Source organism: Pezoporus occidentalis, unplaced genomic scaffold (assembly GCF_034315485.1).
Source record: "Pezoporus occidentalis ecotype Australia unplaced genomic scaffold, CSIRO_AGI_Poc_V1 ctg30, whole genome shotgun sequence".
NCBI classification, from domain to species: Eukaryota; Metazoa; Chordata; class Aves; order Psittaciformes; family Psittacidae; genus Pezoporus; species Pezoporus occidentalis.
This window is the reverse complement of record NW_026914941.1, coordinates 1,132,623-1,150,240: the sequence shown is the minus strand read 5'-3', so window position 1 is coordinate 1,150,240 and position 17,618 is coordinate 1,132,623. Positions and strand designations below refer to the sequence as shown.

Sequence of the window (17,618 nt, the reverse complement as noted above, 5' to 3'; positions counted from 1 at the left end):
TGCTCCATCAATCCAGAGGCAGTGGATGCTCCTCGCCATCTCCCCATAGTGTCCTGAAATAGGGAAGAAAAGTCCTCTTCTGTACCATGCATCCCGTGTGTGTTGGAGATGGGGGGGATGTTGGGATGGTGACAGCCCCTTCTTGGGGGGGAAAGCTCTACCTGAGCTTTGCAGCTCCTTGGGTGCCAAACAGGGGGAGCAGGATGGCAATGGGCTGGGGTGGCACCCAGGGGACCACACGGACCCTCAGCCATATGCTGACATCTGCAGGACCTGGAGCCCATCAAAGCAAACCCACTCAGGCGTGTTTAACCAAACACTTACTTTCCATTTTATTCAATAATTGCTTTAATACTAAAATGCATCGGATGCTCAAAGCAGAGAAAAGAAAATCACATTGAGGTGGAAAACAAAGTTCTCGGATGGGAAAATAAAAACCCCAACCCAGTGTGGTTCACCATTGAAACAGAACTGTAATAACTTAATAAAGCTGCTTTATCATCTTCATAAAATAGACAGAATGGTGCTGCTTCTTTTTATCCATGTTGCTGTTTACAATGAGTCAATCACTGTGGAAATGTACATAACATACAGATCAGCATATACAACAATTGATTCTTCATATACTCGGCAACGGAGACACACCATGACGAGACGCGCCGCGCTCAGTCCCGCGGCAGCCCTGCCTGCTGGCATCCCGGCTCCCACCGGATTAGCCGGTGTGGAAAACCAGGTTGCAATGGGTGTGTTTGAAGGTTCTACCCCAGCTTAGACCAGCTGAACATCAGCTGATGCTCGTGAAGGATCCGTCTGGGCAGTGCTTGCAGCCGGGCTCACAGGCTGGACCAGGCATCCCCCAGAGCTGGAGCAACCAAGATCATCAGTTTCCCCCAACGACAGACAAATGTGTTTCCATTCATCATTAGGTATTATTTCCCCCCCTCCCCATCCCGAGAATAATTCCAACATATTCATCAGACAGCATGTTCTTTACAAAAGGAACTGGTTCTCTCCTATTTGAAAAAGGAAAAATAGAAATGAATAGAAAGGAATTCACTTCTGCACAACGTGTGATCATCCACAGGCCACCTCCAGCTTCACAACACACAGGCAATGGCAACAACCTCAGCAGGACGGTGCTCATCCTCCCCATCCTTCCATCATCCCACCCTTAGGGAAAGGCTCCCCATGGAGCAGGGAAGTGTCCCTGAGCCAGCACGGGGGGGGGGGGGGGTGGGTCATCCCCAGGGATGCTCCAGATGGTCCTCATCATGCTCGGGGGACAATCGTAGGTGGGTGCTGCTCTCCTGGGTAACAGGAAGCACAGCGAGTGTGCCTGCAGGAAACCCAGCAGATCCCAGCGATTCTTCCTAAACCAAATCTGAGGACAGGTTTCAGTTATTCAAAAGCACCATAATTACATCTGGAACCCCTTTCCCAAGCGCTCCCTGCCCACCCCACAGCTCAGAATGGTTTTGCACGGACAGTTTCAATGCAACAAGGAAAACGACCCCGAAACAGATTTGCTCAGGAGCCCTGAACTTATCTCCAGTGGCACAGAAGGACAGTGACAGGGGTAGCAACAGACTCAGGAGCCTCTCCCCTTGGGCCTGCACAGTGAGGATGTGCCAGGAAGGGCCCCTCACCCAGCATCCCTGGCTGCAGCCCGGAAAACTGGTGTTTAAATGGTTTTCTTGGAGGCATAAGGGTTTAGTGACCTCTTTAGTGCCCCCTTTTAATGCAGAATTATTTCACATCCCTCCTCGGCTGCGCTGTTATTCAGGGTGGCACGGAACGTTAACGTCTCCTCTGGGTGAATTACAGAATGTTCCTGGTGGGTTTGTTCTCTGTTCCTTTTCAGTTAGCATCTACTTTTCATCCAAAGCACCGGGCTGGTGCTGGCAGCTCTGCAGGCAGAGGGCAATGCTCAACAAGAACCAACAGTCAGGGCTCCTTGGGCAGCTGGAGGTGATGGTGATGATAATGGGTAACCTGAAACGGGGGGCAGCCAGCTCCCATCCTGGTGGAGGTGGGGACGGACAATGGGGTGATGTGGGGCTGCTGCCTTGCAAAGCCAAGAGCCCATCCTTGGCAGTGTTCAAGGCCAGGCTGGACAGGGTTTGGAGCAACCCGCTCTAGTGGAAGGTGTCCCTGCACATGGCATCTGGATGAGCTTTAAGGTCCCTTCCAACCCAAAGCAGTCTGGGATTCTATGATCTGACATCACAGGCTCTGTCACTCAGCAAACACATACAAGAAGCTTTTTCTCCCCTAAAGAGCTGACAAAACCAGGTAACATCAGCATAAACCCAGCCTCACAGTTCCAGAACATCCAGTTACTGCAACAGCCCCGAGCCAGCCCCTTTCTTCTTTGCTTGTGTTAGAAAAATACACACATTTGGGGAAAAGAAACACAGATTGAAATGACAGCAGTAACAGCACACAGGCAGGAACAGAAAGAACATATCCCTGAAAAATGGGCTCAAACTCCAGAAGAGAGGGGAAAATCCCTGTTTCCCTTTCCAGAGGGATGCAGGACATCACGTTAGTGCGTGGGATGGGAGCTGAATGAGGTAGTCATCAACACCAGCGAGGGAAGCATCACAAATCCCATCTTTTGTCGGTTCTTTCCCAATTCCTGGCCCTAGGAAGTGGCAAGGGGAACAGAGTGACTGCAGACCTGCCTGGGACCAGCCATGCCTTCAGGCAGGATCCATCTGCCCTGAAGAAATAAAAGCTGGAGCTTCATGTAATTTGGAGGATAGTAATCACTGGAGCTTGTTTTCTTGTTGATGTTTTTCACTTAAAGAAATCAAAGTAACATGTTTCTTATCATAAGATATAGACCTAGAAAGACTCTTTCTCTAGAAACCACTGATCTCAACTTGCTGGTACAGCAAACATTGGCAAGAGCTATGTATTTCCCCTTCCATAATCCATTTTCAATTCTAGGAAACATCATTTGGGGGAGGAAAATCTGTCCAGTGAAGGGTTAATCACAACAGTAATACACTAATTGTGTATTATAAATCATAATGGTAATACACTAACTGCAATCCTCCTACCTCACTGAGGAATCATCACTGCTAGAGAGCAGGGAGCTGTGAAGCCCCTTTCCCTCTCTCCCTTCTACAAAGGGGCTATGAAAGTAGCTCAGTTTTGGAATCATTTTTATATGAGTAAATTTGTACCCACACAAAAAAAAAGAAAAAGTCCTTAATTCTGAGCAAAAATAATGAATTGCTTTAATTTTCTCTCCATTAAGAAGGCACATTAATTGAATTAGTAGCATTGTTACATATCACCTGTCTGCCCCTAAATTAACGTCGCTATTGCTCATTCCATACTTATTTATGATGCAGGGACGGAAAGAAATCAGAACAGCCTGAAATCCATGCCATGGTGACACATACAGACACATACTTGGCATAATCACGCCTGGGAAATGCTGACTTGGGAGTGTGTGCCTAATTGAGAAGGTGATTGAGATCTCTTCAATAATTCCATCCCTTTGGCTTGGATACGATTGGAGACGGGGGAATAGCTAAACCTGGGAACTGGAAAAAACCCAAACCAACCAACTCGTGGAAAAAAAGCTTTCCATGCATTGCCTTGAAATGATGGAAAAGAAATGGGGAAGGGGGAAAAGTTCAGCACAGCGCATCCAACAACTGCAATCCAGGCAGAAATTCCCCCCAAAACCTCTTCCCTTAATGCCCTGGCACTGCCCTGCAGGAGCTGGGGGAGGCTTCAGGTGATGGAGGGCTGGGAGAAGCGCTGGCTCCAGCAGGTTGCAGGCTGCAGGGTCCCCAAAGTTTAGGTTAGATGATGGTGAATTATGTTTCTTTCCATTTTTGTTAAGCTTGGAAGCCTTTTGCCATCACCAGACATACAGGAATTTGCAATATCAAATACAGGAATAGTACAGAGAAGCATGTGACAGCAAAAGGATTCATAAATGCAGGGGGGTCCATAGCAAAATAGCAACATCTTGAAATACAAACAGCGTCGTGTTGGGCGAATGAACACTCACCCGAGTGTCACATTGAGCAGTGGCATGCAGGGAACGGCCGCTGCTCTGTCTGGACTACAAAACCACCGGGGTGATGACTAAAGAGGTCTGGATAAGGAATTTGCCATTCAATTCTCTCCAGGAATGGGAATTGATATAAAAATATAGAAACTCCGAGGAGGGGACACCGAGCGCTGCAGGGCACCACGGAGGGGGAACGTCTCACCTCTGCCCCCCACCACCCAAAAGCAAACCACCAGCTACTTTGCTCGGGCTGCACGCCCCTGCTGCCTGTTGAGCCAAGTGGGATTGTCACATTAACGATAGCTTCATTTATAAACAATACATTTAGGGAAAGCTTTTAAATACAGCAATCTGTGAACCATTGGTAAGCGGTAAAAACAATCTGCGCTGGGAGTCGTGCGGTCCCTCCTCATCCTCCTCTTCCTCCTCCTCTCACCGGGTGCTGCTCAGAGGACGATGTCTTTTAGTCTCCGGGCGCCGGGTGAGTCCTTATCCCGGCGTTCCTGCAGGAGCGGGTTGCCCTCCTGCCCGCCGCTCTCACTGTCCGCCCCGCGGGGCTCTGCCTCCGTCGGCCGGGAAGGACCAGTGTTCCCAAAGGGCTCCCGTTCCCGGTTGCCGGCGCAGTGCCCGGCACTGTACGGAGCTGACGGCTTGCCGGCCAAAGGGCTCTTCAGGTGGAGGGGCGAGGTGACGGGGCTGACGGCCTCGCAGCCGTTGCCCGCCTCGCGGACGGCGCCGCTCACCTTGGGGCTGCAGGCGGCCGGGTCCACCGTTCTTTTGCCTTTGGGGTTGGCGAGGCGCTCCTCGGCCAGGGGCTCAGCGCCCTCCTTGCCGAAGGTGGCGAAGGTCCTTTTTGTGCTGCAGTCTGCGTAAGGCTCCGCGTCCACCGCCGTGGCCTCGATGGACAGCGCGATGACGTTCCTCCCGTGCTCCGGGGACTTGGCGCGGCTGGGGACGGCGCCGCGGGGCATCCAGCACCGGTCCGAGTGGCCCAGGATGCGGCACTCCTCCCTGCAATGGAATCCCTCGCTCTGCTCTGCGGGGAGAGAACACAAGGGGTGGTGAACGGGGGAAACCGTGCCGTACCCCAACCTGCCCCACCGAGCCAGGCGCTGGGCATCACTCCTGTCCCATACAGCAGCCACCTACCGAGCAGCAGCTACCCTACCCTATACAGCTCTTAAGGAAAGGCTTGGAAGAGGGATCTTTGCTGGGGTTCTGTTTCCAACAGGCTCTGTGTCATCTGCCACAGCCAGACATGCAGCCTAAGGAATGGTGTTGGATGTGAATCCCACACCGCAGGGCCGTCCTGCCTGTTGAGCCCCTCTGAGTCAGCAGGTTCTGGGTTTAGTAACCAGCACTAAAAGACACCCTATTTTAAGCTTGGTTTGATGTGGCATTTAAGCTTGACTTTTTACAGAGGGGAGAAGGAGCAGAGGGAGGAGGGAGGGAGTTCTTTTCTTCCTGGTGTATACGGGTGGTTTCAGTTTTTGCTCAGTCCCCGCTGACCTCCCACACAACGGAGGCTTCATAAATCTCTGCGACTGCCCACTCCAGTGAAGATTAAATGTGTCATTCCCAGTGCTTGGGCTTTATTCATATGAAAGCAATAAAGATCCCGTCCCTGGACTTGGGGTTGTCCCGGCACCACTTCACAGGGCTGAATTATGGAGTGGTGGTTTAACTCTTCCCAAGGACTTTCCATACCCAGGTATGAACTCTCCTAGGCAAGTGCAAACACTTGTGCCTGGTGCTTGTGTGCATCCCTGTGCTGCCAGCTGATCCCAAGGGACTGCACGGCCTCAGGCCCCCATCATGGATGGACAAACAGGCTCAGGGAAGCAGCTAGGCTCAGCCACGTGCAGAGTTCGACATCACAGAATCATAGAATGGTTTGTGTTTGAAGGGAGCTTAAAGCTTATCCAGTTCCAACCCCTGCCACGGGCAGGGACACCTTCCACTAGAGCAGCTTGCTCCAAGCCCCTGTGTTCAACCTGCCCTTGAACACTGCCAGGGATGGGGCAGCCACAGCTTCTCTGGGCACCCTGTGCCAGCGCCTCAGCACCCTCATGTAAGGAACTTTTTCCTTATATCCAACCTAAATCTCCCCTGTTTCAGTGTGAACCCATCACCCTTTGTCCTATTGCTACAGTCCCTGATGAAGAGTCCCTCTCCAGCATCCTTATAGCCCCTTCAGACACTGGAAGCTGCTCTGAGGTCTCCACGCAGCTTCTCCAGGCTGAACAGACCCAGCGCTCTCCGCCTGTCTCCATATCGGAGGTGCTCCAGCCCCTGATCATCCTCGTGGCCTCCTCTGGACTTGTTCCAACAGCTCCATGTTCTTCCTATGTTGGGGACACTGCACACAGTACTCCAAGTGGGGTCTCATGAGAGCAAACCCAGGAGCCTCCCCATCCCCAGCCTTTGCTGAGCATCAAGCCACCCAACACCACAGGCTGCTTCCCAGTCTCAATTTACAACTTCTCTTTCATTTGATAAACACTTATAATCCCAGCTTGCCCTCATAAAGCACAACCTTTCCCTACACAAAGATGGAGCTCCTTCCTCCCATAACCTATACACACGCAGAGCAGCATTAAAGCACTAATACCATTGCCCACACGAGACCGCGCTTGGTCAGTGCCGGTTTGATGGATAGAGGGCTGTGAAGGTGCACACTCAGCCTGGCTTTCCTTCCTGTCTGCCTGCAAACGGCTCATTTTGATGCTCTGTACATCTGTGTGCATAACCTCCACTCCTCAGACACATTGGTATTTCCACCACATTCGAGCACTAGGGCGGCTGATAAAAATTCTCAGCACATAACACAATGCACCAAAATATGAGCAGCTTAACACTTCCCGAGAATAAATGAGTAAAAGGCAGACCTCAAAACACAGAAAGAAAGGAAGGAAAAGGATGTTTTTAAAGGAGAAGCCAATTAATTGAAAACTCTATAGGTAAAACATCAGCTTTTTCTCTGCCTCAGAGCAGGGACCCGGTGGTGCGGAGCATGGCTGGGTTTGGCAGCCACCTTTACAGCCCTTTGAGGGAAGGATGCTCTGAGCCTTACATGCAGATCTGCACCAAGATCTAAAAGCCCACGCTCTCATGCTTTGATCGCCTTAATTTCAGGTGCTTGAGCAGAATGGAGAGGAAAAAACACCCCAAAGATTGCTCAGGACGTGTTGCTGCCTGCCTGTTTATCCCCAGCCTAACTGCAAAAGGGACACAGGCACACAGAGGTGTGTGGTGTGGCTGTGAGAGCACAGGACTTGGTGAGGGCTGGAGGAGCGACAGAAGCATCTTGGGTTCTCATCCCCAGTGAGACACTGATTCTTTGTGCTGTGTGACCTTGGGCATGTGGCTGGAGCACTCATCACTTCAGTCTCTCCACAAACATGGAATGCTGGATCCGGGCATCTGCTGGGATGGCTGGTCCAGTGTGGGCATAAGGGGACCTGCTGCTCCTCACCTTCCTCACCCAGCATCATGGCTCAACCCCAAATCCATGGGACTACCGCAGCAGAGGCAAACCCCCACCTTGACCCATTTATTCCAAGCTGCCTCATTTTACAGTTAAAAACAATGCTTACTGCACTGCAAGTGGATATTCCTCAAACCCTAGAAAGGGCTCTGTGCTTTAAGAAAGGTTTTATTAAAGACCACTGGTGTGGTACCTATCCACTGGGGAGATGATAAGCTTTGGACACCAAGATACTTGTAATAAGTCGCACCAGTGGCAGTTGCAATGCAAGCAGGAGAAGAGATGAGAAGTATTAAATCATACCATTTCAACTGTTTGGTTTAGGAAGGGAATGTAATAACTACAAAAGACACCGGGCTGACAGGCAGAGGGGCAGGAGTCACCATGCATCCACACACCTGAAGACAACAGGTCGCTCCATGGCATATTCTGCCTCTCTGCTCCTGTCCCCACTGCAAATCTCAGCTTTGGTCTGTAGGGACCATATCCCACATCCTGCTCTTGGGGACAACACATGTCCAGGCTGACCAGAGCAGCAGAGACCAGCAAAGAGCCCTGAGCAGCAGCTGCTTCTCTATGGCAGAATAAGGATATTCAGCTACTCATCTTAACCCTGTAGGTGATATAAAACACTATTTCTACACCACAAGCACGCCCCATTGATATACAGGAACATCACACCACTCCTCTGCTCTCCCAGGTCCAAAGCAGGGAAGCTCAAAGGGGTCTAGGCTCCTCAGTGTGCTGAACCCAGGGCTGCCATCCCGCATCCTCCTCCTGTGCAAGAGGAGCTGCTGCCCCAAAGCATAGGCAGGCACGGAGCTGCTGTTCACTTTGCAGGTAGGTCTGACTCACCCAGCCTCAATGGCACCCAGGACGGTCATTCACATACACAGGCTCTTTATTGTACTGTTCTGCCTTGTTTTTTTACCACTTTAACAATCAGAAATAGGACAACAGGAAATTCTTTTACAGCCCTGGACCTGCCCTAGTCAATACAACTGCTGCTGTCGTTATTGTCTGCACTGAAAAATGCTCAATGCAAGAAGCAAAGCCCAGGTAGTAACAACTGCAGGTTCCCACTGATGGCAAGGCTTGAGCGAGATGGAGTGGGGCCAGAGGAGAGGCAAAGGGAGGAGGAAACCACAGAGGGACAGCGCTGGGTGAGCATCACCACAGCTTTGGTGCTGCTCTGCAGCCACTGCATCCTGAAAAGGGGTCCCTAAAGAGCCCAATGCAGCCAGCTGGCAAGGACTGAGGGGGAACAACATGGCCTAGGGCTGTGCAAGCCACACTGAGCTGGGCTGAGCTCTTAGGAGCTGTGATGAGAATCCTCTTGCAAACCTGGCTGTAGGAATACCCATGTTGCATGTAGGTGGTCCAGAGAGATTCTATACATAGGTGATGGCTGTGCCCAAGAGGTCCTGCAGCAGCAGTGTCCATATTCCAGCCTGTCTGCCTTGTTTCAGAGCACCTTAGGACAGGTCCTAAGGTACAAAGCATCCTGGCAGAAGCCTCGCCATCAAATGAGCAGTTACTTAGAAGTCAGGCTTGGCAGACAAAAACGTGTCACTGCTAAATGTAAGCTCCCAGCTAGCAAATGTGAAATAAACGAAACCCAACAGCCACCTCTGGAATAAACATGCTCCTCAGCAAGTACAGCGAAACCCATGCTGAGCTCCAGATTTCAAACCTGCTCTACTCGCACCTTAGGGGACCAGCACAAAGACAACTAATAACAAGCCCCAGCCAGCCCTTGTGCTGCCTGCGGGGTGTGAGTCAGGCTGAAGGCTGCCAAGAACTGCAGGAAGACGTGGTGGGAGATAAGCCACCATGAGCAGACACACAGCCCATGTCACTGGTGGGGAATGGGAGCTGGGGACAATGGCACGGTGACACAAGAGGCACGGAGCTGCCATGAAACACTGGGGCTGCCCCAGTTCCTGGGGCTGAAGTGCTCAGCCGAGACCCTCAGCAATTCCCAATCCCACTTGGCCAACAGAGCAGGGAGATGCGATGGATGCTAAGAGCTGGAAGGCTCCAGGAGGAGCGTGGGGTGGGCGCTGGAGCAACAGAGCCTCCAGCACTCCCCTCATTAAAAGGCAGGATTAATGAACATCCAGGGTGTACAAGCGCTTCCAGCCTCCTATTCAAAGCCTGCAGCATCCCTGCAGCAGAACAACACGAAGCCAGTGTGCAAGGCACCCATTCAGCTCTCAGAGCAATTGAATGATCTCCAGTGGAATCTCAGCACTGGCCAAAGAGACAAAGTTAAATCGTAGCAAGGTGCAAGTGCCTGGGAATGTAATATTCCTGATAAATGGCCAGATGACATGTGCTGTTATACAATCTAAGGTGCAATTTGGGCGATGACAATAGTCCCTGGAGTTTCCATTTTCAAAGAGCCGCTCAGTTCAATCCAATCCATGTCAGAGCAGCTTTGCCGAGGTAAGTAAGTAGAACTCATTTGTGCTATTACATGGGAAGCAAGGAAAAGGAGCAGAGGAGTCACTTGAGAATGAAAAAGAAGGAAAAAAGAGAAATCACAGCCCCGCTGGGATGTGCTGGGGGTGCATGGGTGAGCAGAGTGCTGGAGCAAGGCATGCGTGTCCATCTCTTGACCAGTACCACAGGTACCCTTGTGCTGGAGAGTGGCTTTATCTTCACATTGGGGTGTTTCTTCAGCAATCCTGTGATTATCCTGCAATCAGGATGACACTGCTCCTGGGTACAGCAAACAGCACGATCATTAAAAAATTCATTTCAAAATCTTCCTGGAAGCTAATAAATTTTACAGCAGTTTCAATCCTTTCTCATTGCAACAAAGAAAAGCTTAGTTCCAGACAAATTAAAAGTAAATTGATTGCCTAAGGGGAATCTATTCAAATATCACTTTTCCATGTTCGAAATCTCTTCCTGAAACAAGAAGAGGAGAGCCAGGGAGAGCCGGCACGGGAACAGTGTGCAAAAGCACATCATTAAATCTCAGTTCATGAAACTAAAGGGAGTAGGGGGATAAAATCAAACTTAAAATAAAATGCAAATGCCTCACTGGGGTGCGGGACGAACGTTTGTGATGGAATTGATGAATAATAAATAGGAATAAATAGTAAACACGCAGGGATCAAACACTGCTGCTGCTGTTTACTCATGGTTAGCCATCTTTCATGGACAATGCACAACTGCATTATTTAGCACGCCTCTTCCAGCTACTTCGGGGGGTTCTTTTCAACTCCCAGCACCTTCGTTTGCTCAGGGATAGATGCCACAGGGCACAAGGCACACCCCCCTTGGAGCCCACCTCCCCTGCATCCCACCAGGAGCTCGGAAGCAGAAACCCACTGCATCACACTCCAGATAAACTAATAAGCTCGAGCAAAATACAAACAGTCCCCAGCCATGGTTCATCATCTGCTTGTAAATTAAGACTCTGCACCTCTCCCTTATCTCCTGTAATAGCATAACATCAGGAAACAAGAGGTGGGGAACAGTGCATTATATTTTTGACCTATGGGCTTTTACAGTGCCTTCTTCACCTTCCCTAATAAGAAATCTCTAGTCAGTGTAGAAATGTAATCCTGGCATGGCTTCCCTTGCACAATGCTCTGAGGATGCTAATAACCAGGGACAGTGACAAATGCTCTTTAACGCAAGGAGGAGCCTTTATTTCCCTCTCTTTTGCTACTGTTTGGGATTTATGCAAGCTAAAAAATGCTGTCTTTTTAAGCCTGGATTGTCTGTCCCAATGCAGGGGGTCAGCAGTGCTTGGGCAAAGCAAATGCCTGCAAGGAATTCTTTTAATGGAACAAGGGATGCGAATCAGATTAATTTATCAGGCAATTGCTTATAAGGACCCATGGCTGAATGCAGCTCATAGGCAGTCTTTCTGTAATGGTCAAGAAAGATTTGATGGGCTTGCTCTGAGCTGCTGCACGCCTTCCCTCTTCCCCTGCTCTGCATGACCGTTGATAACACCATTTCATCTGCCATTGATGCCTGTATCATCAACGAAAACTGACACATCTGTATCATCAATGAAAACTGCACTTGAGAGGGCTAAGGATAGGTTTGATGCAGGTGGGAAACCACCTTCCTGGGCATGCTGAAGCTTTTGGGATGAGAAGGCTCAGGGAAGGAGGGCAGTCACCCAAGGCAAGAGGAGCTGGTGTCTGGGCACGCCGTGTGCTGCAGTGGAGTCAGACCCAGAAGGTATTAGAGGCTGAAATGCAATTTAATGCTGGCTGCCCCCTTTATCCGGGACCACGGGCCAATCCCCACCTCATTCACAAGGCAGAATTAATTCCCTTTCAGAGGGGCCAGCAGAACACACCATTTAAACTCCAATTAATCCTTCCCGTAAGTGGTCCGTAGAGCTCATGATGGCCCCTGAGTGGTGGGGATTTCACCTCTGAAACTCCACTACTCCTGCCTCAGTACAGGGCTCATTAGCATCCTAACTGATAGGATGCAGGATCCGGTCCTCAGAGAGGAGAACACTCCGGGATCCGACAGACCTTTTCCATCTCAAACCATTACAGCCCCGTAATTCATCGGCACGGCTCCCATTAATGCTAATGGCAGTTACTGCACGAGTGCAGAATACAACCCTTTGACTTCATTACTGGAATTCAATTTCATTAACGCTGGATACAGAGGGATTGTCCTAAATACACTCTTTCTTATATTTTTTTCATGTTAATGTAACCATTTGAGTATATTATACCCTGCAGAGATGGAAACATTTCTAGTCTGTTTAAACACATTTCCCACAATTGGGAGCAAAACTTTGTCTCCGTTTATGCCTTTGACACCAGCTGCCTCCCATTTAATGGGACTTTAGTCACTAAAGCAAATTAATCCAAAGGTTACTTTTCTCTGCTATTGTCAGGAAACAGACAAATGCACCCATTCTGGCGGGGTAATGTGGGACCAGCCAGGCAGCCACGTTCCAAAGGCAGCAATAGATCGAATTATCACCCTGTCCCATTCAAAATTAGGCATTGCTCAGAAAACAGCTACTTGATAAAGATCCAGCAAACCAGGAATTGCAGTCGGGGGAGATAAGAAGCAATTCCCAACTGCTTGTACCAGGCCAGCTCCTGGCCCAGCACCTGTCAGAGCAGCATCCCTGCCCTCACTGCAGCCATACCCATGTACACCCACAGTGAATGCGTGACCGCAACCAGCACCAGAACAACCCATCCTCATCCTCTTCCCACAGGGATGCAGACGGTGCCAGCAGGAGCAGGGATGCTAATGAGACCCCTGCCTGCTCAGCTGCCCAACACAGCCTTCCCTTCCCTAAGAGGTGGCTGGTGCTTCCATACAACAAGTAAGAAATAAAGGAGCCGAGGTTGTAAAGGCTGATACATAATTTACTCCTATTATCAAGATTAAACACATCTTTGCATGCTTAGCATAAACCAACTGCCTTTCCCCAGCTTTCTCAAGGACACACATAAACTTCATTATTATCTAAATAATCAAAAGAGGATTTCAATGGAATATTTAACTGTCTGCCTACTGGAAACTCACAGCCTTAATCTAACACTGATCCTCTGTTGTCCTTCATGTAAATATTGTTGGGATGTCAGCCAAAGCCTAGGGAAGCGAGCTTCATCTTGGTGGATGGGAATCTCTCGTGTCAGATACAGTCAGCCTGAATAATGAGACCTACAGCTTGCCAAAACCTACAGCCTCGCTGTCTGTTCCAGCCATTGAACGCGCTCAGAAACCCAGTGGCACCAGCCCAGCAGTCTACAGATCCCAATCAACTATCAATAGCTTAAGTGTAAGTGATTGTGTATGAAGTATGAGCCAAATGTGTTTCCTTTCTCAGTTTTAGGACTTCCAGTATTGTTATTGCACCAGTTATGCTTGCACAGAATTAATCACAGACGTACCCACAAGGCAAAACAATCTGAGGAGCTCTTTGTACTTTGTGGAAGTGTGCAGCTCTGAAGAGGAGAGGGAGCTGGAAGGCTTCCCAGAGCGATGGGGCGTTCCCCACCGTGGGGAGATCACTGGGGAATTAGGGAATTTTCCCCTTTTTGTTTTGTCTTAACCAAAAGCATTGGTTGCTGGCTGCCTCCCATCATGACATTGACCTCTCGTTCCTCCACCCTGGAGCCCAGCAGTATTCCCTCCTCCCTGGTGCTCTACTTCAAGTCTTATTTCAGATGAACACAGCGCTTTTCCAAGCTGGTGGATCCTCTCCTCGGAAGCACAGGGATGTCCTGTGATGAGATGCTGGCACAGAGTGGTGGAAGCATCAGATCTACATGTAGGGCTCAAATGAGGCTCCAGCTCCAACAAGGATACAGTGATGTCAGAGGAATGCCAGACATGGGTTACACTGGCCCCATGGCCACCAAGACAGATCACGGCATTGCCAAAGCCTGGGCATCCAGCCCATTTAATTCAGCCAAAACTTTGTTCTGGCAATTAAGTTTACCTTCATTAATTAAGAGTGTGATCATAGGGTATAAATATGCATGTAAAATTACTATGAGGCCAAAAGTCAAATCTGAAACCTCATTATCAACCTTGGGAAACTACACTACCTGTGAGTCATGGACAAGCTCAATTTCCAGCAATGCAGGTGGGGTTCCATCCCATCCCATCTGATCCCAACTATCCCATCCCATTGTCCCCACAGCCATTGGGGAGAGATGGAGAACAAGCCCTCGAGTTTGCCTGGGGCTGTAAACTGAAGAGCTGCAGGGAGACAGCTGAACATCAGGGATGGAAAATGATCGGATTTCCATGGCCTATGTAAGTACTGCAAGAAACACTCCATGGCTCCATCCCTCCTGGCCAAACCGATGCCAACCCTTGGGTACTGACGCTGAGTCCAGTGCACGCTGCCCAGGGGGTCTGCCAGGACCTCCCTTCCTGTGATTCCAATGCAGGGGGCAGAGGCTGCTGGACCACAGAGGACATGTGCCCCAACCTCTGCCTGCACAGCCTTGGATGATTTCCGACTGCTCCGAGGCACATTCCTGCAGTGCTGCCCTGAGGTCAGGATGGATTGTGTTGGCTCCTGGCTCTGGTTCACAGGGCTGTCAGCTAAATTGCACCATGGCATCATTACTCCTGGTGATGCTGTGACAGACAGACAGAGCCCAGCTGGATTCTCAAAACCTAAGCACTTTGCAACACTGACAGGCAAGAAAAAAACAACCCACATCCCTCTTAGTCTGAGCAGGCTTTATCTGGAAACAGCCAAAGCTGGTAGGTGTAAAACCCCACAAAGTCATTCCTCCTCAACCACTTTTCTGACCAAACCTTTCAGCTGTCACTGGGAAATAAAGAGTGATAGGTACCAGCCCCAGCTGGCGTTACCTGCTGAGTCTAGTCCCCACCACATCCTTAGCGCAGCCTTGCTGCAAAGGGATAAAGGAAGGCTGGGATGACTGATGTGATTTGGAGCTTTCAGACAAAGTTAGTGTGAGAAGAGTCAAGTTCATTACATTGGAGTTCACCACAGGGCTTCAGAAGCCCAGAAGATGCTGATGCTGGGGCTGGGCGCCCACTTTGGACCACCGTAAGTGGGTAGGTTTAATCCAAATGTGTACCTCTGAGGTTGGAATCAGCCTGGTTTCCCCCTCCCTGAGCACAAGAAGGGGATGCAATGAAAGGCAGGCAGCGTGGTTCTGCTGGAGCCTCTCTCTAGGGACCCACCCTCGCTGTCTGCAGCACACAGATGTAATGCTGCCTCTTTGCCACTGCATGCTCACCTCGCTTCTGAAACACTAACACATGCAGCATGCATTAGAATTAAAAAAACATTAAACCTTGGGAAGGAAAAACTTTGACAAGATGCATAATATACTAACTATAATTAATTAAATTGGATGAGGCACTGGGGGACAAGCGAAGAGTGGATGGAGACTGCTCTTGGAAACAGGATGGTAATGCACTAATGTTCAGCTTGTCCCATTAAGTAAGAAACGGCCTTGGAAGAGGTGAGGATGAGCGACAGGGGCTTCAAGAGATGGCACCAGCCAGCTGGGCACCTCGGATGCATAACAAAGAAGGTGATAGCATGAAATGCAGCTCTAAAAAGGATATAATGAAAGTGGAAAAGGCACCCAAGAGATGGAAGAGCATAAATGCTATGCAGGCTGCTAAACAGCAATGCTCTACCAGTGACAGCATCCTCCAGAGTGATCCTCTCACCTACCCCACCAGGGCTTGGGGTGATGGACCAGCTTCAGCACCCAGCACCAGCTCCTCAGGGCCAGCAGAACCATCAGGGCAGGGAAGAGGAGATTAATCCTGGAAAGCATCTGCCTCTCTGTGGGGTTATTCTTTAGTTATTTGTAGCCCTGGGCATGGTTCCGTAGTGTGGGGTAGTGCCCTGCAGCATCCATCCCCCCCCCCCGGCAGAAGCTGAGCTGGGGTGGGAAGCAGCAAGCAAAGCTAGGGCTGGGCATCAAAGGCACCACCAGTTGACACAGCAAGCAGAACATGATGAGACAGCCACAGTCTGGCTGTTCAGCAGGACAAAGTTTTAACACGCTTAACAACAGCATCAGCACTCATCATTAGGCAATTACAACTGCTGAAAGTTGACAAAGCACCAGGACCAAATGAATTATCTCCCCAAATCCTGCAGGCAGGAGCATGGAAAGAGAAAAAGTCATTGTCAACAGCCTCTGATAGCTCACCGGGTGCAGGAGCAGTAACTAAAAACTAAAGGGCTGCTTGTTCACTTGCTGTTTGGAGAGATAAAAGGGAAAGGCCAGGAAATGAGGTTTGCAAAAACACTCTCATCATTTAGGGAGCGGCGGGAGGGAAGGTCCTGGAAACACTGATACAGCCAGGATTGCTCAGGCCCTGGGGACGTCTGATTCAGTGAGGATGGAGCTGTGTGCGTGCAGAAAGAGAAGGCACATTTTGACTGGGGGAGCTCACTCCTGAATCATCCCCAGTGTGGTTACTTGCTCCATCCTCCACATCCCAGCGCTGCCCAAGGGATCTGCAGAGTTCAATCCATGTAGGACCACTGTGATTCCCTGCTCTGCTCCCTTGCAAAGCAGGGGATGCTCAGCTTTGTCACGCTGCGCTTCTCAAGCACAGCCCTTCACTTTGAGTGACTAGGCATGCTTTTAGGAAACACATGTAAATGTGATTTAAAGACTCTAAAGTGATACAGAATATATCACATCCCTTTGGTACCTGTTCCAGGGGGTAATTATTCTAATTCCTGAAATCATGTGTCTCATTTGCAGCTAGAATTTTCCAAGGCAAGCCTCCATCCTCCATCCTCCTCTGCCTGGTTCTGAATCAGAGAGATGCTCCGCAGCAGATGTCATCTCCCTAAGTTCACTTCTGAACACAGCTGACCGATGTCTCAAGCAAAGTTCAGAGCACATCCCCTGAGGATGCCATCTCTCCTGGGTCCTATTACAAGCCCAATGGTCTCAGCTGAAAAGAGTCCTGCTGGATTCAAAAGGTTTTGAGTCAGGTCTTAAATCTCCAGACATGTGTTTGGAGAGAGAAAGCCAATGCCTTCAGCTATACCCAGAAGCTCCTGATGCAGAACAGCCTCCAGGAAGCAAGGAGACATTTGTGCACTGATAAAGCATATCTTCTTCGCGTGCTTGCCCTAGCTCGGTGGTCCCTGCAGGCACATCTATCCAGTGTAGGGCTTGAGGGGCTTTATATAGTGAATTAATTGGACATATCTACCCAGCAGCAATGGAGGATGTCTGACAATGAGGAAATGGGAGGCGGAACTGTTCATTTTACTTACTTGTCTTCATCAGTGTGAGGTTCCTGGACCCTAATGGGGCAAAGTATTTACAGGAATGACTATACTTTCCCAAAAGGACATGTAGCTAAAGGGTGGAACAGATACAAGGATTCCTTTGGATTGTACAAGATCCCTTCCATTGCAAGATGGAAGCGACTTCCCAGAGCCCAGCAGCTCACCAGACAAGAGCAACCCTAGAGGCAAGATGAGCGTCTTTATGAGGCTCAGAAGTACCCAGACAAAGCAGAGCTGAAGGTGGAAGTAAGTGACAAACAAGGCAAAACACGGGTTATACTTGAGCTGTTTGTGTCTCCCTGGCATTTGGATGAGCTGGA

General features: G+C 49.8%; 1 protein-coding gene across 2 annotated transcripts in view; it reads right to left on the bottom strand.

Moving 5' to 3' along the window:
- Positions 1-307: 307 nt before the first annotated feature.
- PCDH19 (protocadherin 19) overlaps positions 308-17,618 on the bottom strand; it is a 60,789-nt gene continuing 43,478 nt past the window's right edge. For both annotated transcript variants that reach the window (XM_062627435.1, XM_062627436.1), the window contains exon 5: positions 308-5,072. In XM_062627435.1, the coding sequence (XP_062483419.1) occupies positions 4,483-5,072 (590 nt within the window). In that variant the 3' untranslated portion in view covers positions 308-4,482. The remainder of the gene's footprint in view (positions 5,073-17,618) is intronic.